General features: G+C 46.2%; 1 protein-coding gene across 14 annotated transcripts in view; it reads left to right on the top strand.

Moving 5' to 3' along the window:
• The window catches only part of CDH26 (cadherin 26), an 84,247-nt gene that overhangs the window by 28,276 nt on the left and 31,678 nt on the right, over positions 1-24,293 (top strand). For 3 of the 14 annotated variants that reach the window (XM_060396947.1, XM_042229914.2, XM_042229913.2), the window contains 10 exons: positions 739-924; positions 2,147-2,415; positions 6,939-7,081; positions 8,334-8,573; positions 9,405-9,626; positions 10,402-10,532; positions 11,964-12,041; positions 15,531-15,581; positions 18,687-18,761; positions 20,173-21,966. In XM_060396947.1, coding sequence (XP_060252930.1) covers positions 739-924; positions 2,147-2,415; positions 6,939-7,081; positions 8,334-8,573; positions 9,405-9,626; positions 10,402-10,532; positions 11,964-12,041; positions 15,531-15,581; positions 18,687-18,761; positions 20,173-20,376 — 1,599 coding nt within the window. In that variant the 3' untranslated portion in view covers positions 20,377-21,966. The other 11 variants (XM_042229915.2, XM_042229912.2, XM_042229910.2 and 8 more) reach the window with 7 other exon arrangements.

The raw sequence follows: 24,293 nt of genomic DNA, 5'->3' as shown, positions 1-24,293 counted from the left end.
CTCAGCTCCTTGGGGATGGGATTTTTGCTGTTTAGTTCACAGCATCTAAACCAGAATCTGGTACACAACAGTCTTTGCTGAATAAACAAGTGCTACAAACACTTATTTTTTGTGTCATTAAAAAAAATTAATTGTATAAACTGAAGTTTAAATATTTCCAATGAAAGCACCTCACTTAACAGTATGTAATAACTGGAACATATTTATTATATCTGAGTCTTGTTTCAAAATCCTTCTCCAACTTAGTAAAAAGCTGTACTCTTGAAAGTAGGGCTGGAGAAAAAAATACACATTGTTATTTTGATGTGCTGGAGAAATTATCTTGTCACCAAAAGTATTGAATAAGGAGCTATTTTAAAGATCTATTATGTATTAGAAAGATTATTACCTTAATTAAAATACATAAGAGCTCTATCCTAGTAGAGTTAGATTTTTGTAGGCAGCATAAAATAAGGTGTGTACTATTATTCTAAAAAGTGGTGCCTTGCATTGGATAGAAGGGCACTTTTAAAGTTACGCAGCTCTTCAGTTATTTGGGCATCCAGTCACAGGGACGAGATAATTTGTTGTTGACACGTTTTCTGCTATAACAGACAGACTTCCAGATCCTTAGTGGTCAAGTTCAATCATAGGAGAAGCATCCAAGTTGTTGTCTCTCTACGTTTTCTTTCTTCTTCTCTGTTCTCTTTTCCGACTGTGTTTCTTTTTCTCCACGACAATGACGATCATCTCTCTCAGTATAACATTCAGATTTCGGAAGGCTGGGCCAGCCAGGGTGTGTTACGTCTCGGGGTTCAAGATGGTGATTCACCATCTACAGCAGCATGGAGAGTGAAGTTCAACATAACGAACGGCAATGAAGAGGGACATTTTGACATTTCGACGGATCCTGAGACCAATGAAGGGATTTTAAATGTTATCAAGGTAAATGCATCTGAGAAGGTGGCTATAGATATCGAGGCCCTTTCTGTAGGACTCCTGACAATGAAGTAGGTGCCAACAGATGATCCATGTGTTCTGAGCACATGGCCTGCTGGGTCACAAGTCACCATGGCCAGTGAGGAATGCAGGGCTGTGTGGATCCTCAGCTTTTTGCCTTCATGGCTCCTCCCATCAAAATCATATCAGTATTCAAGATTATTTTTGATATGACCAGTTACTTCAACATTCAATTCTTTGGGTCTGTTTTAGACAAAATTTAGTAGGTTTATGTAGTCCCATCAGTTTCTTTCTCCTGATGTGATAAAATCATCGACGACATTTTCTCGAACCCCATGAGTGCATTTTTATTCTGGGTTTGAAATAAATTAAAACATTTGCATGGACCCGTAAAAATACTGTGGGCTCCTGACACTATGCCTGCTGTGCCTAATAGAGAGTTGGCCCTGCAATAAAGTATTATTATCTCATTTAATGATGAAGAAACTGAAGCCCAGAGAGGCTGGGTTGTTTTCACAAAGTCACATGACTGGAGTAGGGGTTCTGACTGGAGCAGTCTGACCCTAGCCCCTTTAGTCTTAATTGCTCTTGGTAGACCCTAGAATGACCAGTGCCTTTGGTGTAGTGCAAGTGAGTCAGCCTGGGGGTCAGCTTCAAAGGCAGACCTGAATGAATATATCTGGAGTGGGGCCGATTCTGCTTGTCAGTGTAACAAGCTCCCAGATGATGCCGAGGGGCCATACCACGCTGTAAATAGCGGGGCTCTGTGGGTTTTCCATGCCAAATGCCTGGGGCTGGATTTCCCAAATATTCCTAGTCTTTCAACCCTTTTAAGTCACTGACCACTTTGTCCCCTGAATAGCTATGATCATTAATACCCATATTTCCCTAAGCGCCACTGGGGTTTTGCAGGAGAGTTGTCACATTAATGTTTCATTAGGTTATGGTTTTTGTTGCATTTTTCATTACCCTCTGACTGATGGTGGCTCTTTTCAACCAGGAGGAGGGAGGGGGAAAAAAAAAGAACTCTATAAATGATTTGAAAATGGGCTGACAACTGTCTTTTGATCATTATCAAAGACAATGTAAATAATAAATGAAGCACAGAAGCCACAGGCGCTGGGTTAGCAGTGACAACTCATGCTGAGAGGCTCCCTCTGGCCGCAGAGCCACGGGGACTAATGAAACCTTCTCTCTGGGGTGGCAGCCTTTGGACCATGAGACTCAGCCAGTGTGGAGCCTGGTCGTGGTCATGGAGAACGAAGAGCCGCTCTTCTCCTGTGAAGGGGGGCAGCTGCGGAGGCCCCAACAGGCCTCGGCCAGCGCCACTGTGAGTGTGCGGGTGACCAATGCCAACGACCCACCCACCTTCCACCCGGGGACCTTCATCGTCAGTGAGGTCGATGGCGCAGGGCCGGGGACTCAGCTGGGAATGTTCAACGCTACAGATCCAGATCGAACCGCCGGCCAGATAAGGTGGGGAGACTGGAGTGGGAAGGGCGGGAATTCATGCAGAATTAGCCACGTGCCAGAGAGGGTTCCTGTTCGAAACTGGCTCCTTCTACGTGCTCCTGAGGGCGACTGCATCCCAGTTGTGAAAATGCCATAAGTCACCCACCCCAGAACTCCCCTAGCCCAGGTTCGATGCCGTTTTCCTTCTGTAGTGTCCTCTGACCCTCGCGGGAGGAATTCACTTGTTTGTTTCCTTCGCATAGAGCACACAATTATTTCACAGTCTTTTTCCTGTGCTAAAATTATTTGTTATGTATTTCTAGTCCCTCTTTACCAAATGTTGTAAACTGGCAGCCTTGTGGCTTCTGGCCAGCAGAAGTGTTTTCAATTGTGGCAAAATGTACATAGAGTTTACCATTATCACTGTTTTCAAGTGTGCGGTTCAGGGACATTGAGTACATTTATACTGTATGTCACATTGCACCTTCCCACCACCCATCTGCAAAATCTCTCCTCCGTCTCTTCATTTCCCCAAATTAAAATTCTGCACCCAGTGAACAATAAACCCCCCATTCTCCCCCACCTCTAGGACCCTGCACAGCCATTTTACTTTCTGTCTCTATGCATGTGACTGCTCTAAGTACTTCACACAAATGGGATCACACAGACTTTCCTTTTGTGACTGGCATATTTCACTTAGCATACATAGTGTCTTCAAGTTTCATTCATGCTCAGCATGTGCCAGAATTTCCTTCCTTTTAAAGCTGAATAGTATTTCCACTGTGTGTATATATACCACGTTTTGTTTACCCATTCATCTGTTGATGCATACTTGGATTGCTTAGTGTTTTGTTTTTTTAAAAATGAAGTTGCCACAATCCCCAGGAAGGTGGGAGAGTGGATAGCGCCGGGAACTGGTCTCCCCATCCGGACAATGATGGTGCTGGCAGAATTCATCTGATGGACTGAATTTGGAACTCAGGAATCTGTGGAAGGATTGCAACTTCCAGGGAAGACAGTGCAAACCGTGGTTCATTGCGGTTCATCTCGGCTCTTAGCTCAGTACCTCCCTCACATCCAGCCCCATGCAAGGCAGCTGTGTCTCTATCCCTGGAACTGGTTACACAGCCTGTGGAAGCCGGGGTGGGCAAAAAATTAACAGACATTAATTCCCTTCTCATCAGTAATTAATTTAGACATATAAAAATTAAACTCTCCAATTAAAAGAGCTTGGAAGAATGGATAAAACCCACTCCAGTACCCTTGCATGGAAAATCCGATGGACAGAGAAGCCTGGTAGGCTACAGCCCATGGGGTCGCAAAGAGTCGGACACGACTGAGCGACTTCATTTTCACTTTCTTTTCTTTTATCTTCAAGAGGCTTTCTTGATATCCAAAGACACAAACGGAAAACCTAACACCATATACAGAAATTAACTCAAGGGTTTCCCTGCTGGATCAATGGTAAAGAATCTGCCTGCCAATGCAGGAGACATGGGATCGATTCCTGATCTGGGATGATTCCACACGCAGTGGAGCAACTAAGCCCATGCGTCACAACTGTTGAACCTGTGTTCTAGAGGGGGATGCCACTGTTGAAGCCCTCGTGCGCTAGAGCTTCTGCTCAGCAACCAAAGAAGCCACAGCAATGAGCAGTCTGTGCACCACAACTAGAAAGGAGCCCCTGCTCGCTGCAATTAACAGAAAAGTCTGAGCAGCAACGAAGACCCAGCACAGCCAAAAATAAATAAACAAAATTATTAAAAAAATTAACTCACAATGGATCAAGTAAGTAAATGTAAGACCTAAAATAATACAGCTATTCGAAGAAAACCTAGGACAAAACTTCACAACGCTGGATGTGGCAATCATTTCTTGGAAATGACACCAATGGCACAGATGACAAAACAGAAGATAGTCAAATCGGACTTCATGAAAACCGAAACTTTTTTTTTTTTTTTTGCATCAGAAGACACTATCCACAGAGTACAAAGGCAGAATGGGAGAAAATACTGGCAAGCCATACATCTGATAAGGGATTAATATCCAGAAAATATAGAGAACTTTGAAAACTCAACAAGAGCAACAACACCCTGATCCAAAAACGGACAAGAAATCTGACATTTCTCTGAAGAAGATACAAGTGGCAAATAAGCACATGAAGGATGCTCAACATCACTAATCATGAGGGGAATGCAAATCAAAGCTGCAGTGAGATACCACTTCACACTCATCAAAACACCCCAGAAAACAGGCTCTAGGTTCACCAGATTTGAACCACCTCAGTTCAATGGCTGATTCACACTGTTGTACAGCAGAAGACAACATAACATTGTAAAGCAATTATCCTCCAATTAAAAAAAAAACACACACACACACAAGAAGGAAAACAAGTGTTGGGGAGAATGTGGAGAAATTGGTATCCTTGGGCACTGCTGGTGGGAATATAAGGTGATACAGCCTCTGAGAAAAACAGTAGGGGAGTTCCTCAAAAAATTAAAAATAGAATTACCATATGATCCAGCAATTCTACTTCTGGGTACATGCCCAAGAGAACTGAAAACAGGGCCTCAAAGAGATGCTTGTACACCCATGTAGATAGCAGCATTAATCAAAATAGCTAACATGTGGAAGCAACCCAGGGAGACATTGATGATGAATGGGAAAACAAAATGTGGTCCATACATGCCATGGAATATTATTCGGCCTTAAAAATGAACAGAATTCTACAATATGCTCCAACATGGACGAACCCTAAGGACATTGTGCTAAGTGAAATGCACTAGTCACAAAAAGACAAATTCTGTACAATTCCACTTATAGGAGGTACTTAGAGTAGTCAAAACTCATAAAGAAATAAAATATAATGGTGATTTCTAGGGGCTGGCAGGAGGGGAAATGGAGAGTTATTGTTTGGTAGGTATAGAGTTCAATTTTACAAGAATGAAAAGAGCTGTGGAGATGGATGGTGGTGATGGTTTCATAGCAGTGTGATGTATTAATATTTAATCCCACTGAAATGCAATTTAAAATGGGGAAGGTGGTAAATTGTATGTTATGTGCATTTTACTGCAATAAAAAGAAAGAGATAATAAAGCTGCCAGCATTTAAAAATCAAGACTATGCTAACAACCTGAATTATCTGAATGTTCTTGAAACAGGAAGATTTCGCATTACTGAGTCTGTGTCCAATGGGGTCATGATCATTTGGGGCATGGGGGGAGATCCCTTTGACCTCTTGCTCATCAGTTGACATCAATCCTTATCCGACCAGCTTTGCTCATTTCTTGCACCTGCTCGGGACACCCCTGTGTGCACTAGAGTTTGAGATTCTTCCTTAGAGCAATGCTTCTTGACTTAACCATTGAGAAGGACCAGATTTGCTTTTTAAAATTTCCAGTTCACTGTGGAATAATAATTTTTTAAAATATTTAAAAATAAATTACAAAAAAATGATCATGTGCTTGGGGGTCACAGTAATGCCACTGACTATAAAAATTTCCTGACGCTTGCTTCTCAGTTTTCTTATCTCCTTGGGGGCAGCTAACCTGGAGTTCTAGACCACCACAGGTCTATGCAGGCAAGTGCTGAGTTAAAGAGGCCCAACTGCAGCATGAATCAGAGTCACTTGGAAGGCCTGTTAAATGCCCTTTGCTGGGTCTCACCCTTGGGGTCTCTGATTTTGAGGTCTGGGATTTGCATTTCTAACAAGTTCCAAGATGATGCCGATGCTTCTAGTCCCTGCCTGGACCTCATCTGGGGGATACCCACAGAGACCCCAAATCTGATTCAGGGCTATATTCCTGTCCCTAGAGTATGTTTGGTCCCTTTGTAAACCCTGACTTGACAAATATCAGACAGAGTTATGACCTTTTCCAGGGCCTTTAAGTGATGAGGAAGAGAAGGCACATGAAATCCCCTGTCTTCAGCTGTTTTGGGGAGTGACATCTTTTCTGTTTGCCTGGGGGTCCGGGCCTTTCCTTCTGTGGGTCTCTCAGCAGGTAGGTTGGGTTCCGATGGTCCCAGTTGGTTCTGATGGCTGCCATCTGACTCTGACAGATCTTGGGGAATTCTGGTAGGCCAGATGTGCTCGCCCATTAGAAGGGTTACCAGGTGCACACAGATGAAGCAGGATGTAGACAACCGCGTCGCCTGGCTGTATTACCCACGTGTGAATCCTCTAGGCTCCAGGGGTAATATAGTCTTGTGCTTCTGTTGCACAGGCGGGCTTGGCTTAACATGAAGCCACCAGCTCCTGCAGGCAACTGAAGACTGGCTCTTTTCCAGGATGAAATGTTTTCCCCGAGGTGGACAGAGTTATGTGCAGCCTGACAAGGACAGGACACCTGGTGCTCAGTGAATATTGCTCTGACATTCTGGTCAGGTCTCAGGTCTCTGGGCCTTCATCAGAGCCAGGAACACTCCTAACAGAGGTTCTTACAATTTCCCGGATTCACAATGGGAATTGTGTCTGCCGTGGTATATTTGGACTTGTCTCTTGATGTAACTTTTTAATTTTAAAAATTACATGTGTTTTCTTCTGCAAGATACAAACTGGCTTATGATCCCGCAAACTGGGTCAGCATAGATGAGCGCTCTGGGGTGGTCATCACTGTGAAGCCGGTTGACCGCGAATCTCCTCATGTCAATGACAGCATTTACGTAATCATCGCTCATGCTGTTGATGATGGTAAGCACTGACCCAGAATTGTCAGAGGGGGCTATGTTTTCTTGCTCCTAAGGGAAATGACGCAGGTGAGTGTCTTTCAGCACAACTGGGAAAGATATAAACCTTTTTATCATTGTGCATCTATACTGATAATTATTTTTGATGATAATTCTTGAAATGGCAAATTAGGGGGCTATGCCATAGAAAGAGGGGCAGTGTTCATTCAGAAGAGATGATGAGCTGATAAGGACACAGCCACCACCACAGCATCTTTTTCATCTGTTCATAAGACAACTCTCTAGCTCTTTGTCAAAGCCAATTGCATATGATAAACATGAGCAGTTTCTCTGCACTTGGACCATCTTATAAGCTCAGAAAAATGTGACTGTGCAGGACAAATTTGTCATCAACCAGGATCGGTGATTTTTATCAGCATGTTTTAACACTTTTCTCTATAATCTCTCTCAAGGCTGTATTTCTAAACCTACCAAAGCAGAAAGCTAGAAAAATAAAATATATCAAGTAATTTTAATGATTGTATTTAAGAAAATCTGCAAATTAGAATTGTAATAAGAGTTGTCTTATGAACCCAGATTCCCAGGCATATATGGTTGTATATCACATTTGCATAATTAACAGTTGTATAATTAATGTTGCTTAGGGAGATATTAAATCTGTGTTCCTAATTGGTTTTAGGTGAGGGTTGCATAATTCTGTCATGGATATTTTATTGAATGGCACTGTTTTTTGAGTGGAATAGTTTTTAAAAAATAAATTTTTATTTTGAGGTCATTGTAGACACACATGCAGCTTTTAGAAATAAGGTAGTGGGATCCCAAGTACCTGTTGCCCAGTGTCCTCCCGGGGCGACACCTTGCAAAACTCTAGTGCAGGATCCAGACCAGGATCACAGTGTGGACCCAGTGTAGAAGCTGAGGTCTCCAGAACTACATCACATCCATCCCCCACTGCTGCTCCTCCCCCGCCCCCCCTCCTGCTTTAACAACTTCCATGGCTGATATATCATCTACTCGATAATTGTCCCTCATTCAACAAATGTTTTATTAACTTATCCTACCCAGATTTTCAAAAGAGCAGGAAAACAGATCCAGCCCTTGCAATAAAGGTTATTGAAAGGGAATTGGCTTCAGTGTCTCCGTGGAGTGGTTCTTTTCTGCAGAGGCCGAGAGCGCTCATTCGCAGGCATCTGTGTGTTTGAGCAGCCTCTGGAATTAATCAGCAGCCCTGCTGGGATATCCTCCTCCCCACCCAGGTGTCCCTCCACAGACGGGAACGGGGACCATGCTGCTCTTCCTGTCAGACGTCAACGACAACGCTCCCATGCTCCGCCCGAGCTCTCAGCACCTGGAAGTCTGTCAGTCTGCGGGAGACAAACCCCTCCTCATCGAGGCGGAGGACAGCGACCTAGAGCCCTACTCCAACCCGTTCACCTTCAAACTGGACAGCACGTGGGGAGACACGGAAGACATGTGGAGACTGGGGGAAAACAGGGGTGCGTATCACACTGGCTAGAGAGAAAGGCTGGAAAAGGACAGAAACCTGACTCACACACTCAGGCCAAGGGGAATGTGCTAGCTTATGTCACCAAGAATGGGGCAGGTAAGCCTGTGTCCCAGCAGACCTGGGTGCACAGAGGACTTCCTGGAGGCGGTGGCTCTTGACCTTGGCTTTGTGGTCCCTTCGTCTGCAGGCAGGCTCTCCTTTGGAGAGAGTAGGGTGGCAGGAGTCCCTGGGACTCTTTCTGGTGCCTGGCAAGAAGGTGTACATCATCACAAGGCTTGAGCCATCTGCCCTGCTCAACCCTGGGTGGGGGTTGGGAGGGCAGATGTACTGGATGGCTGGTTCTGAGCCCAAACCTGGACCGGGCTGGGATCTGGGCTTAGCCCCTCCTGATCCACACGGGCAAAGAGTTCAGAAAGTGTGGGTGCCCCTAAAGAAAAACTGGGGTGCTGTTTCCATAGCCATGAGTAGACAGTTCACAGTGAGTCCTGAGCCCTTCTAGAGAATCATCAACCTGAGGGTGGTCTTGGGAACCACTTTACATGCAGCTGGTGTCCATGGGGGAGAAGGCAATGACACCCCACTCCAGAACTCTTGCCTGGAAAAGCCCATGGACGGAGGAGCCTGGTAGGCTGCAGTCCATGGGGTCGCTAAAAGTCGGACACGACTGAAGCAACTTAGCAGTAGAAGGTGTCCATGGGAGAGAGTGGTCATGGCCACCTCAAACTTCCTACAGAGCCTGGCACGAGGGAGGCATTAAGAAATAACCCCCGAGCAGTGAGCGAATGAACACAACGCAGCTAAGGTCTCCCTCCCTCTGCAGGTTATTCAGTGGAACTTCTAATGCAGAGAACCCTTCCACTTGGTGACTACTCTGTGCCGCTTCTCATCGGAGACAAACAGGGACTTTCCCAGAAGCAGACTGTCCACGTGAGGGTCTGCTCCTGTCCCAATGGATTCACCTGTGCGGAGCCCCTCGTCGCAAGAGCTGGGGTCCTGCCAGGTGCCCTGGTCCCTCTCTGTGTAGCGTTCCTGGCTCTGGCAGGTCAGCATAGACAGGAGCTGTCCTGGGAATGCAGCTCCTCTCCCTGGGTATAAGCCAAGGGCATAGAGTCCTCAGGGGTGGGGAGCGCAGATGGCCGAGGTCAGCGGGGTGCCTTTGAGAATGACCCCCAGGCTCATGGGAGGCCCAGGCTTGGATGGGAGGTTTCCACCCTAGTCAGACAGGCTGCCTGCCTGGCAAGGGGGGCTTCTGCTCAGTAGTAGACTTTATAGCAATGGAACCTAGAGACAGACACTGTCTAAGGACAGCAGTCCACTGTCTGTGGATTCCTGCCAAGCAGGAGATGCGGGTTCAATCCCTGGGTCGGGAAGATCCCCTGGAGAAGGAAATGACAACCCGCTCCAGTATTCTTGCCTGAGAAATCCCATGGGCAGAGGAACCTAGCGGTCTATAGTCCATGGGGTCGCAAAAAGTCAGACATGACTGAGCAACAGAGCAGAGGTGATTTTAATTGCTGAGGACAGCAATGTACACAAGCTCCCAGGCTTGGCAAAGGCTAACAAGGAAGCTCAGTTTTCAAGGAGATAGTAGAATATTGCTGGTCACATAGTGTTACTCAATCAGTCTGACAAATCAGACCTCTGACCTACTGTGCCCCAGGCTGTGCTAAGTGCTGAGGCTGCAAAGATTGATGAAGGTTCAGCTTGCCCCCATGAGCCCCCAGCCGAGTTCTATGCCAGCAGCGCAGGCTCCTGTGGGAGGGAACCTCTGATCGGCTGGAGCTCCGGCATCTCCTCTCCTCCTCATCTCATCACAGCCGCTCTGCTCCTCCTGCTGCGATGCCACCTTGTATCTGAAGCCAAGGGGCAGGGTCGCTCCGTGCCACAGGATGAGGGGATCCAGACCCTGATCGCGTGGAACGAGGAGAGCAGAGCCGATCCTCCCCAGGTAGTGGAGCTGGACTGTGACTCATGAGGACCATGCGGTAGGCCCTCCATACTGCTCTCATTCACCACCCCTCATGTCATCATCTCGTCACACTTGTCTAGGGCACTGGCTCTCAACTGGGGGCAATTCTGACCCCCATCCCCACCCCAGGGGATAGCTGGCAGTGTCTAGAGGTGTGTTGGTGGTTACAACTCAACTGCGAGTGCAGAGTTGGCCGGGGGGGTGGGGGCGGGTGATGCTATTGTGTCTGTTGGGTAGAACCAACTGGGGGACGTGGCAGGCCGTTCTGCTGTGCTCAGGACAGCCCCCATGACAGAGAAGTCACCTGCCCAAGTGTTAGCAGTGATGAGGCCGAGAAACTTTATTTAGGGCAAATGACATTTTCAGGTGAGTTTCTCTAGTATTACTAACAGCAGCTACCAATTATGTCCTTGTAGCCATTGGTAAATAAGGCTGCCCCACTGTGTCCACACTTCCCTGTTATTCCATCTTATGTGAATAGAATACACCAGCCTGCATCCACACACTGGGCACATTGCATACTCTTGAGAAGATTCCCTTCATCTAGACACCATCACTGATTCCACCTGCCTTCTCCTTGTCTGCCACCGGACATGCCCCCTGATCAAAAGGGTCTGCGGGACAGCACGGGGTCCTCCCCTCTCTGTGGGGAAGCCAGTGAGCCCTTAGAAAAGAAATCCAGGCCTTTCCTGGTGGTCCAGTGGTCAAGAATCTGCCTGCCGGTGCAGGAGAAGAGACACTGGTTCGATCCCTGGTCTGGGAAGATCCCACATGCTGCAGAGCAACTGAGCCCGTGGGCCACAACTACTGAGCGTGTGCCCTAGAGCCTGCGCTCTGCAACAAGAGAAGCCACCACAGTGAGAATTCCAAGCACCGAGACGAAGAGTAGTCCCCACCTGGAGCAACTAGAGAAAGTCCTCGCAGCAACAAAGACCCACCACAGCTGAAATAATAAATAAATCAGTCTTTTTAAAAGAGAAGAAATCCAGCACTTCTCAACTTCTGAGTCCCTCAGTGAGTATTTGTTGAGTGAGAAATGGATAAGGCTCCACACAGCACTGCCCGCCGTGGTGACCCCAAGAGCCATCATTGAGGCTTAGAAGAGGGCAAGGACCAGTTTTGAGATGCTGAGGCTGATTGCAACAAGGTTTTCTCTTTGGTTGCTTGTTTTTGTTGTTGCCATCACTTCAGGTGAACCGCTGAACAACAAGAAACTTCACTTCCTGACCAGCGATTACAAAGCGTCCGCTTGTCAGGGTTGCCCTCCTGCTTCACAGCGCAGGCTGTGTTTTCCAGGCTCAGGATGCTGTCTGTGATGCCAGAGGGGAGACATTACTCCCTGTTCTCTGTGTTTAATGCCGCCATCTGTAATTTCAGCCCCAGTCATATTTCTTTCCCTCTGTCCCACAGGGAAGATCATACCTCAGGGATCACATGCCAGCCCTGTCCATCAGCCCAGCCGAGGCAGGCGCCAAGCTGGGAGCTAAGGTGAGTGTGGCTCATTTGCTGCTTGTGTTGAAACAAGAGGGGTGACTTCGATGATCATTCAATGCGAGGGGGACACCATGGCTACTCCCCCACCCACATCCTGGGAAGTCCCCCTATGGGGGAGGGGGGGACACCTGCTTTCACCCCACCCCCACCTGCAAAGCCCCTGCAATTCTGCTCAGCCTCACATGCCTTTGCTCCCAGCTCAAGTATTGGATGGCTCAGGGCCACACTCCAGTCCGTCCAATGCTAATTTCATGACTTTAAACATTATTTCCTTTAAATGGACTTGTGTCCAAAAGAAGTGCATTTCTTTAAACAGGAAATTTAATATTTCAATTGTAAGCAGAAAACAAGTTTTACTTGTATAAAGAGCAGGTGGGGTGAAACATAGACACAATAGAAAATATGGAAAGAGAGAGAGAACCAGGACAGGCTGGCACCTGACGGACACTTCCTCCTTGATGTCATTAGGAGCATGGACAAGGAATTAGACAGGGACTGATTTTTCTTACCACGCAGTTCAGTGTCATTTGAAACCCTGTTCCCTGTCTGGCTAAACTTTCCCTTCTCTAAGCGGATGAAGACTCCACTTTGGAAAAGACCAAGTTGACCCAGGGCTGAATTCATTTATTGTGCAGGCACCTGGCTGGGGAGAGCAGGGCCAGGTCCAGAGGGCATCTGCCCACCACTCCATGTTCCCAGGGGGAGGAAGCACGGAGACTCCTGGGGAGGGCTGGCAGGGGCCTCTCTTCCTTGACTGGTCTATAAGCTTCTGGAGGCCAGAGCTCCTGGTAGGCACAGTAAGAACTCTGGCCCACTAATCGTGCCCGGGGGTTTGCACTCTGCAAGTATAATCCCTCTGCATCTTTACCAAACCCCTGCCGGAGGGTACCTTGCTCCCCCATCTGCAGGGGAGGACACCAAGGCTGCTCTTCTATTTTCTGGTGGGTCTCTAGGTTCCCTTTATGATGTCCTGCAAATAGTCAGTGTACCTGTTGTGGCTGGTTAGAAAGTCAGCCATTCACACACCTTCCCTCAGTGAGATTGTCACTTATGATTATCAGGTGACCTGCTATTTTAAAATCTGTGACAAGGCACAGACTTCCTTAGAACTGTTACTGAGGACCTGTGCCTGCTTTATTTTTTTTAAAATTTTATTTCATGATTGAAGGGCTTATGTTAAAAATAGAAGCCCAAAGCAAAAATTGTCCACAATCCCATCCCTGGATCTAAACAGTTTCATCTGTCTGTGTCAGCCTCTAGATCTTGTGTGCATATTCAGTTGGCAGGTGTCTATAATATCATCCATAGAATGTTAGAATCTTCAAGTCACGTTGGGTCACATATACCCACTTTATTTTATTCTTTTTTTCTTGCTTCTCTTCACCTTTCCTTTTCTACTTCCATTTCCCCTCCCCCTCATCATAATGCTAATTTTTATTTGCATGTGAGTATCTGAGCAGGAAAAGGTGTAGCTTCTTTATGTTCACCTAGAGGGAAATGCGTTACCTTTGGAGCAAACCAGCGTTTTCCCCTAGGATATAAAAGAAACACTACCTTCTCCATTGAGTGCATCTGACCAAGTACACCTTGTCCTGGGAACTCCAGTGAGCTGCATGGCTTTGCTCCTGCTGCTGGGACTTCACTGGTGATGGACAGTGGGTTCCCTTCTACAGGGTTCTGTGATTCTGGTAGAACAAACACATAGTGGTGAAAACCTTCTCATATATCTAACTAACTATTGTGATTGTTGGTTGTTACTGAGTTGTTATTTGATAGCTCTGATCAAATATGACAGCCACAAATAAATACATTTCTCTGTGTTCATGTCTGGGTATCAGAGGTCATCTATAAGATCAAGAGCAGTGGCCTTGGCCCTAACCAACTTCCAGTTCAGTGACTCCACACCTCCTGCCAAACTGATCCATGTCCTTATATAATCCATGTACACATTCTAAAACTATAGCTGTGCTTTTTAACATGACTTTTCAGGCTTACACAAGGTTGTAAAAATAGTTCAGAGTTCCTGTGTACCTTCCACACAGCTTTCTCCAAGATAATAGTCTACATAGTATGTTATCAGAACCAGAAAACTGACTTCGGTATGACACCATTGACACAGGCCTCAAATACAGACCTTATTTGGACTTCATTAGTGTAGCTAGCTCAGAGAATGCAATGGCACCCCACTCCAGTACTCTTGCCTGGAAAATTCCATGGATGGAGGAGCTGGTAGGCTGCAGTCCATGGGGTTGCGAAGAGTCGGACACGACTGAGTAAATTCACTTCCACTTTTCACTTTCATGCATTGGAGAAGGAAATGGCAACCCACTCCCGTGTTCTTGCCTGGAGAATCCCAGGCATGGCGGAGCCTGGTGGGCTTCCGTCTATGGGGTCGCACAGAGTCGGACATGACTGAAGTGACTTAGCAGCAGCAGCAGCAGTGTAGCTAGCTATTAGTTTAACAAAAAATTTACTCTTCTGACAAGAGCTAAAATGGGTTCTCAAGGGCCAAAGAGTCATTGTTTTCATGACGGAAAGCTTTTAAGGAAAAATTCAAGACCTCTATAATTCATTATTTTTCTCAGGCTACGTTTGAGCCAAGATAAAAATGAGTTCTTCTCTTTTGCACAAACATGATCCCATGAATTGTTGAAAGGGCTTGTGTATTGATAGGTGTGTCCCTCTGACTGTGGAAGGGTCAGCTTCATAGGTATGGAACGCAGTCAGTCCCACAGGCCCCTGTGCTCAGAAGGGCCTTGTACTTGGTTAATACTCTCCTGTCACCATCTTGAAACACTTCATATCTGGTAAGGGGCTCACATTTTTTGTGCTGGGTCCTTCCAATTATGTAACCAGTCTTGGGTCTTAGGGATGAATGGGCCACATTCACAGACTTTGAGGCCACACTCTCGGCATACCGTGAGTCTGATGTGAATTTTGTAGACCCAAGCTGGGCTTGAAAATCTCATGTTTTTGTGTTCTATCCCCACGAAGCAACTATAAAACTCACCCACGGGTTTCTGCTAGGAATACCTACACTGCTATCATTAGATGGAGAAGGCAATGGCACCCCACTTCAGTACTCTTGCCTGGAAAATCCCATGGACGCAGGAGCCTGGTAGGCTGCAGTCCATGGGATTGCTAGGAGTCGGACACGACTGGGCAACTTCACTTTCACTTTTCACTTTCATGCATTGGAGAAGGAAATGGCAATCCACTCCAGTGTTCTTGTCTGGAGAATCCCAGGGACGGGGGAGCCTGGTGGGCTGCCGTCTATGGGGTCGCACAGAGTCGGACACGACTGAAATGACTTAGCAGCAGCAGCAGCAGCTATCATTAGATACCTTTAGTGCAGAAACAGGAGGCCTTATGGTTACAAGAATTTCTAGTTATGTGTTTGCATCTTGGGTAACTTATATGAAACCAATAAACAATTCATTTTTTTTACTTTAATTAATTTTTCATTTTCTAAAATAATTTCAGGGTCATGGCGTGTGTTTTGAGCCAAGTGTGAGAAACAAGTACTCTACTCCTGTAAGTATCAATGAAGAAGTTACCATGAAAAGAGTGACCTTACGGTCCTGGCAGCCATGGGAAGCCCTGAAAATGGGAAACTGGGAATGGGGAAGGTGGAAAAAATACACCCGACCAACATCCAAATAAGCTGAAAGCAGTGAATGTGGGAAGCAGTGAAAAAGGTGAAAGTGTTAGTCACTCAGTCCTGTCTGACTCTTTGCAGCCCTATGGACTGTAGCCCACCAGGCTTCTCTGTCCATGGGATTCTCCAGGCAAGAATACTGGAATGAGTAGCCATTACCTTCTCTAGGGGGTCTTCCCAACCCAGGGACTGAACCTGGGTCTCCTGAATTGGCAGGCGGATTCTTTACGGTCTGAACCATGACTTCTAGGGAGCAGATGGGAACTGAGTAAAGTTACCTCCAGACCTGAAAGCACCAGAGGATTTCAGTCCCTGACAAGTTTCTTTTGCTGCTGAGAAGCTAGGAACTTGGTGAAGGCCTGAGTATTGTTTTGCTTTGATTCTTTATGGATTTATAGAAGTTTTGAACTAAGGGGACCATAGGGGCCACTAGTCCATTTCCTCCTAAACCTTTCTTTTTTTTCCCCCACCTTTATTTTATTTTTATTTTTTTACTTTACAATACTGTATCCTTCTTTACAAATGAGATCTTACAAAGAATGCAATTATAAATAAAACAGGAAAGAGCTGCTTTTTATTAGTACTGATTTTGAAGTGCAATGCCATTTACAACATACACCTGTTACCAAAGCAACAAATAAAAACAGTGATTCAACTGGAAATAATAACAATAAAAAGGAAGTTGGCTATAGTGGAGGAAGTTTGCAGAGTTCTTCCTTAGAACCTAATTCATTGCCTCACATTGTTGAAATCTATTCTTAACGTGTCAAGAAAATTTCAATTTATGACAATAAGCAGTTTCAGATATCTTTAAGGGAGCTCAGCTTATCATATCAGGTTCTCTTGATTTAGCAAACAAGTGATAAAAAGCTTCATTCAAGTTTCATAAAAGCAAATTATAACATTTTTGCTTTTATTAACATGTTGGGAGGGCTCAGTTAAAAAGATGTAAGCCCTTCTCTATTATATTGGAAAAATAACATTAAATATTATTATTAAAACAACTTTCACATAATCAGAATGAAATTCAAACACTCTTGCTGAAGTACCTTCGAGGAGTCGTGGGTCCTGGGAACATGCCTGAAGCCAGGTCCTCCGTTCCGAGTGGCTGGGGGAGGGAAACTGTGCTCTTGGCCTTGACAGAGTCACGTGCTGTAAATGCAGCAAAATGAAGCAAAAGCAGCAAAAAGTGGCGTGTGGTGGAACTTAAAATCTACTCAAGCAAAAATCGACCCTGAGTTGCCCTGGAGACTGGTGTTGTGCCTTCCACCAGACTGGGAAGGACCACAGGATCTGACCAGCAAGCACATTGGAGGAAGGGCCTATGTCTCTTGTATCCTCCTCCGAGAGGCCCACGGAGCTGGAGGGCAGTGACTGAGGACACAGCATCGCCAGGCAGCAGGTCTCCAGGGTTGTTGGTAGGGGTTATCCCTGCTATCTCTTTGGCTAAGAGTGTTTAGTTCAGTTTGCAATGGTGATAGGATGGGTTTATGTGTATAGACAGATACGGGTACAGACAGGTGTGTGTTTGTATATCTTCATGGACATGTAAAATTATCCCAAACTTCACAGTGTTTTATACACATCTTCTGGGGTATACAAAGTGAGAGTGAAGTTGCTCAGTCGTGTCCGACTCTTTGCGACCCGTGGACTGTAGCCCACCAAGCTCCTCTGTCCATGGGATTCTCCAGGCAAGAATACTGGAGTGGGTTGCCATTTCCTTCTCCAGGGGATCTTCCCGACCCAGGGATCGAACCCAGGTCTCCCACATTGCAGGCAGACGCTTTAACCTCTGTACCACCAGAGAAGCCCGGAGTATACAAAGTACCCCTATATTCAGGGGTGATCAGAAGTCATTGCAGCTGTAAAAGTCACCAATGTGTTTCTGAAAGTGAAAGTGAAGTCACTCAGTTGTGTCCCATTCTTTGGGACCGACCCCGTGGACTATGGCCTACCAGGCTCCTCCATCCATGGGATTCTCCAGGCAAGAATATTGGAATGGGTTGCCATTTCTTTCTCCAGGGAATCTTCTCAACCCAGGGATCGAATCTGGGTCTCCTGCATTGCAGGCAGACACTTTACCCTCTGAGCCACCAGGGAAAGCTCTCATGTCACTCTCCAATTTAAACCCACCTGACAGCTGGCCGTTGTCCTGGGATGGTCTGCAGCCCTGAGACCTGCGGTCATCTCGTCTCTCTTGCACTGTCCTCCGCCTGCAGGTCTGGGCTGCCTCCAGCCTCCTGGCCTCTGCTGGCCTTCCCTCCTCTTCCTGAGAGGCCCCAGGTGCAGGCGGCCTCTCTTGCACCTTGCATGCCCATCACTACATTCCTCTCACCTTGGGTGGAGGCCCCACACCTGTGTGAGGCTGAGTGAGGGGCTGCTTGGCCTCACCTGCACGGGCCTGACTACACGATGCAGGTGGGGCTCTCTGGGGTCCCAGGTCGCCCCCATGTGGGGCATGCTAAGCCCACCTCCTCATGGTTCTACCCTACTCCTCAACCATAACCTGAGACCCAGGTCCATGAGAGAGAGAAGGCCGCTTGGCACCCTGTGCGCACGAGGTGCAGCTGACCTGCCAAGGCAGGAGGAGGGGGATTGGAACCTGAGATGAGCTGTGTGTGTGGGGACAGGCAGTGAGATGAGCTTCCCCATGTGGGGCAGTCAGCCTCTTGCTGATTCACGTTTGTGGACCAGACCCAAACCCTGCTGGCCAGGCTCACTCGGCTTCCTTCTTCCCTGGAAGCCAAGGAGTGGACGGTCCACCAGTCCATCAGTCAAAACCGGCAGGGCTGCCCTCTCTCTCTGCACACATGGAGGTGACATCTGGTTAAACTGCCCTCGGCCTGTTGTCCCCCTCCAGGAGAGCTGAGACAGTCCTCCACCTGGTGGTGGCCCCTGTGTGCCAGCCAGCAGAGGCCATCAACTGAGGGGAGCTGTGAGCTGACTCCGATAGGGTTAGGACTCTTTTCTTCACTTTTCAGGTTTGGCTCGATACCGCGGTGCCCAGAGGACCCCTGGAAATGAGAGCAGGAGTGATGGCGGAGGTGCTGAGTCAGGTAAGAGGCCCCCAACTCTGCAGATGCCGTGTTAGAGGGTCTGGGTGCTCATCGGAGCCTCCTGGGGACCTGTTTTGTGAGACATGCCTGGGGGCCCCTTCCTCTGGCTATTAGAGTGGATGAAGACGGGTCATGGGAAGTGAGAACCCTTCTAGTTTAGTCCCTGGTTATCATTACGTGTCATCTTGCTTACCCACATTCACATCTGTGTATCTGCCCTCTCCACCCCACACAGCTGTGCCCTGTGGATGGAGCGGGTGGGGACCAGTTCACCGTCTGACTGGGCTGAAGGAGGCTGCTTCCTGCTGAGGCCCATCCTCCTGTCCCCCAGGCAGGCAGGGAGCCTTCATTAGTGCAAACTTGGAGCTGAGCTGGGTGGTGTGAGAGGAGGGAAAAACAGCAGATTAGAAGGCCCAGTGCTTTCCCTTGTGAGCCTTCTAACTTAGTTGGGGTTTATGATGAATTATTGATCTCACAGGGCTTCTAAACTGCTGAATCAGGGCTGGAAGATTCTGCTGTCACAGGCCTTGGGAGCTTTGAGCACAGAACCCCTGCAGACCCTGGTTTGCTGTGTGCTCACCAGTCCCATCCTTAGTTATCTACTTGGCTGCACTGAGGGAACATGACGGGACTGATGACACCCCGGTCCCAGCCCCTGGATTCACCTGTCAGCTGACTTCCCCCCACCACCCATGCCCCAAGGCATAGGGCCACACGGTGACCACAGTCCCTGCCGGTGTGTGATGTAAGGATGAAGGTTCCCAGGTACTGTGGTCAGCAGGTCTGGGCACCAGTAGATGCAGGGCCAGGAGACGATATTCCCACCAAATGGAGAGCCTGGAGGAGCCCCCGCGAGCCGAGCAAGGTGGACACAGCTGGCTGAGAGCCTGGGGACATGGTGTGTGTGGGGGTCTGATTCTGAACGTCTTCAGGTCTTAGATGAGTTCATTCTCACACGAATGCTGTGAGCCAGTGATGGCTTAGAAGAGTCTTGTAAACCCATCCCCACCTCAACCTATGAAACAGGCTCAGACTTCCATTAGCAACCTTCTAGGGTATTTGAAGGTCAACAGGGGAAAGCCCTTTAACCTCACCCATCCGTCCATCCCACAAACATGTATTGAGGCTGGTCATTCAAGGTGACAGCAGGCATAGGGCCAGGAGGGGAGGTCTCAGGCCTGGGTGAGGGATGATTCTACCCTAAGAGGGTGGAAAGGGTGGGTGGTTTTCTTCCGTGTTCCCGTCATCCTACCCAGGTCAGGGGCACCATCATTGTCAGTGTTCCCTCCCTGAGATGAGGAGGAGTGTGATGGGGTCCCTCCCCTGAGCTTGCTGCCTTATCTGAGTCTGTAGAAAGGCCTGTGATGGGACAGGCCACGGCACTCACCTGCTCTCCCTGGTTCCCCTCCAGCAGCTCTGTGGCACCCACGACCCCGAGGGTGATCTTGGCTACCCACCTCACGTCTATGCAGAGGAGGGCGAGTGTGAGCAAGCAGACAGCCTCAGTTCTCTCACCTTCTCTGAACATGACCTACCGCCTGACTTGCTGGACTCTTTGGGGCCAAAGGCTGCTCCGCTAGAAGAAATATATTCTGAGTCAGCTTTTTGTTCCTAAAAAATGCATATTTTGGTGAATTGGAATAATTCACAAGGGGAAATCACTATTCTAGAATGCTTTTCTCCTTTTGTTTTTAAAACATTACCTTCTAGTTCTAACAGAATGAGGGTAAACTGAGTCTGGATTAAATGATTGGAGATTCTGGGACATCTTGAACCAAAACAAAACAGCAGGCCATACTTTTAAAAAAATTTGTCAGGCATATTTTCTAGAGAAATTTGAATTTAATTGTGTAATTCCTTGCTTCCATGAGCAGCCCAACTCTGAGAATATATGAAATATAATCCACAGATTACCCCAATTATTTGAGAACAATAGGTAATGCTGGGGAAAACTACAGGTAAAACTGGGAAAAGATTTTTAAGTGCTTACTTAAATTTCTTTATTATGGTTCTGCTTCAGTTTAAGTGAAAAACAATAGGGTAATATTTTGTAGAATATTCGCAATTAGTTTTAGTGATTTTTAAAAATATATTAATCCCATTGCACTTTTTGAGTAGATAAATAGATAAAATTTATTGCCATAAGAGAAATAATTAAAACTTAAAACTTTACGAGTGGTAAATATTTTAAAAAACCGACATAATTTAACTCGCATATACTATGTAATTAAAATAACTTAGGAGCCTTTGAGTGACTAAATTCTGATTAAATTCTATTTTTATACAACACCACAAACTTTAATTGATTTTTACATGTCCATTTACCACTAGTGGAAACTGTGGGGGAGGTGATAGTGTCCTTTATCTGAAAAAAAAAAAAAAACACAAAACTAAACAGTAGGACATGTGCCCTGTATATACTGTTTTCTTGGCTGTGTAATATATAAGAAACCAGTTAGGCAAATTTTTAAAAGATACCAGGGCACTTTAATATATATATTAGTTATTTAAAAGCCTATGGCAAACTCTAAAAAAATTATATAATGAGCATAGTCTTTTGTGCACACCCTCTTGAATTCGAGTCCAATTCTTTGTGATCCTATGAACCGTAACCCACCAGGCTCCTCTGTCCACGGGATTTCCCAGGCAGGAATACTGGAGTGGGTTTCCATGACTTCTTCCAAGGGATTGTCCTGACCCAGAGATCAGACTTGTGTCTCTTATATCTCCAGCACTGGCTGGCAAGTTCTTTATCACTAGTGCCACCTGGGAAGCCCCAAGTTTTAGCTGATGCAGAGTTAAAACTTTTCTTTCTAAAGAAGCTGTGGAAATACTGAAAGAGATCACAAGAATTAGTACATAGTTATTTCATGTGTCACCTAGTGCTTTGGGTAACTGAAAAAGAAGAAAACCCAGTCCCGTCTCCAAAGGACTGGAAAGTCTGAAACTGACTCACAGTTCTGTAGAATAGCTGTGCTAATTCTGGAATGATTCTGAGGAGAGTCTACGATGTTTTCTGGGAAATTCAGGATTCCTCTCTTAGTCCTGTCTTAGAACAGTATACTTCTTGAGTCTGAATGGTTGGTGAGGGTCAGTAGGAAGTCATTGGATGCTCCTGGATCTGAGGCACGGGGCAGAAAACTATGGCCATGGGGAACAACTGGCCCACCATCTGTTTTTGTAAATAAAGCTTTATTGGTACACAGTTGTGCTCATATGTTATTTAAGGGCCATCTATGACCACTTTGTGCTTCCATAGCAGTGCTGAGTAATCATGATGGGGATATATGGCTCACAAAGCCCAACACATTTACTTCCTGGCCTTTTAAAGAAAACAAGAACGCTGACCCCCTTGTCTAAGGCGTTCTTTTCAGGAACTCCACATCTCATCTAACATTTAAATATATCCATGAAAACTGAAAAGTGAAAGTGTGAGTTGCTCAGTTGCATCCCACCCTTTGCAACCCCATGGACTGTAATCTGCCAGGCTCCTCTGTCCATGGAATTCTCCAGGCAACATTATTGGAGTAGGGGGCCCTTTCCTTTTCCAGGGGATCTTCCCAACCCAGGGATTGAACCTGGGTCTCCTGCATTGCAGGAAGATTCTTTACCTCCTGAGCCATAAGTGAAGCCCAACTTTATCTATGCTCTGTGTTAAAATCAAATACATTGTCATACAACTCTGACAGGTTTTAGATAAGTTTGCTTTTGGCTGTAGGTAACTTGACTCCTTTACTAATGGCTACGAAATCTTGGCAGTTGTGCCTATTAGTGCATTCTTACATTGTGAGGCTCTCTCCCACTAACTGTTCTCAAAAGTAAAATAAATACTCGTGAAATAAATAAATAAAATACTCATGAAAAATTCAAGAATGTGGAATTGAACAATTGGCAAGAGCAAAATGTTGTATTTTGTAGATATTTAATTAGACATTTATTAATTTTGATTTTGCTGTTTTCTTTGTGTATTCTGAAGCCTGTATATGTGTTTTTATAGGTCTTGAGCCTTTGGGGTATATTGTCCAGTGGAGACACTGGTCCTGTTGGCGTGTTTATGAAGCCCACCTGGTATAATGCTTTGACTTTCCCCTTTAGATTCCAGTCTATATTATATATTATCACCTGCCCCAACTGACGTCTGCAGGGAACATTCTTGAATATTGGCTGGTTCTCCCCACAGATTGATTCCCAGGTCTATCTCCATGCTTTAAAAGGTTTCCATTAGAAACAGCCTCACCTGGAAGTTTTGGGGAAAAAAAATGTTAGCCTCCAGTGGAATTTATGTACACTCGTGAATGAAACCAAGTCTTACTAATGGCAATGAAGAAGGCAATAAAACAGAAATAGTAAATATTTTCCAAGAAAATGTGATTTTTTTTAAAGAACATTAGCCTCCAAATTACTTAGCAATCCAAAGATAGCTGCCATCTCATAAGTTAAATATTTATTTTGCATTTCATCGATTTTGGGTTTCCATTTCCATTTACAGTCTCATTGGCTTTATGGAATTTTTCATCAAGGGAGTTTGTTTTTCTTACTTTTCTAATTTACTGAGCACAGAAGTTATCTCAGTTAAAAGTTTCCCAGCTGAAACACTAACCCAGGAAACCTTATCTTATGCCCTTGTTGAGTAGGCATAGCAACAGTCCCCTGAAAGATGGCATGTGGGCAGGAGATGGCAGACCTCATGTGGTTGTTGTCTCCTCTGAAATGTGTGTGTTAGAGGCCAAATAAATCTGCCTCTGCCGTCAGGAGAAGAAGGAGGAGGAGAAAGAATGCTGGAGCTATAAAGACAGAAAAGACTGGTCCTTTCACTTTCCCAGCGTGAGGTCACTGGTACTGGAATGTGACAAGAATATGCAGCTGCAGCATAATTGCTTCAGTATCTGTTACCTTTCCTTCCTCAATAAAAGACCCAGAATGTGTGGCCGGAATGGGAATGACATTTCCCATCCTCCCTTGCAGCCAGTGTGGCCATGTGACTACATTCCAGTCAATGGAAGGCAACTTCCCGGAAGTGTCCTGGAAGGATGGGGATGTAGACTCATCTCTTCCCTCTCTTCTCTTTCTGCTGGTTGGAATGAGGAGCTGATGACTGGCACAGGGGCAGCCGCTCTGGACATTGTCATTAGCTGATGCGTGGTGCACTGACAGGATAGAAGGGGTGGAGGTCTCTAACACCAGGGAGCCCTGCTGGACCCATCCCAGGACCATGTTACTCTGGACTCAAATGAAAGAGAATTAAATACATTTTGTTCAAGCCACTGCTGTTTTGGATTTTCTGTCACTCAAGGCCACATGCACTTTTAAGTGTTATAAAATATAGGAGCAGGATAAGCAAGCTGTAAATAGAAGAACTCGAACTTGGGGCATGAGCTTGTAGATGCATCTGGGGGCAGGGATTCAGGCAGTGGGTCTGGAGGACAGATGACCCATATCAAGCAGAAACAAAGCATTTACTAACAACTCTCATCTGTTGTTTTTTGGAAAGCAGCCCTTGGGCTTCCCTGGTGGCTTAGATGGTAAAGAATC

This window comes from Ovis aries, chromosome 13, assembly GCF_016772045.2.
Source record: "Ovis aries strain OAR_USU_Benz2616 breed Rambouillet chromosome 13, ARS-UI_Ramb_v3.0, whole genome shotgun sequence".
NCBI classification, from domain to species: Eukaryota; Metazoa; Chordata; class Mammalia; order Artiodactyla; family Bovidae; genus Ovis; species Ovis aries.
Note: the sequence above shows the minus strand (reverse complement) of the source record. Positions and strands in the feature narration are given on the sequence as shown.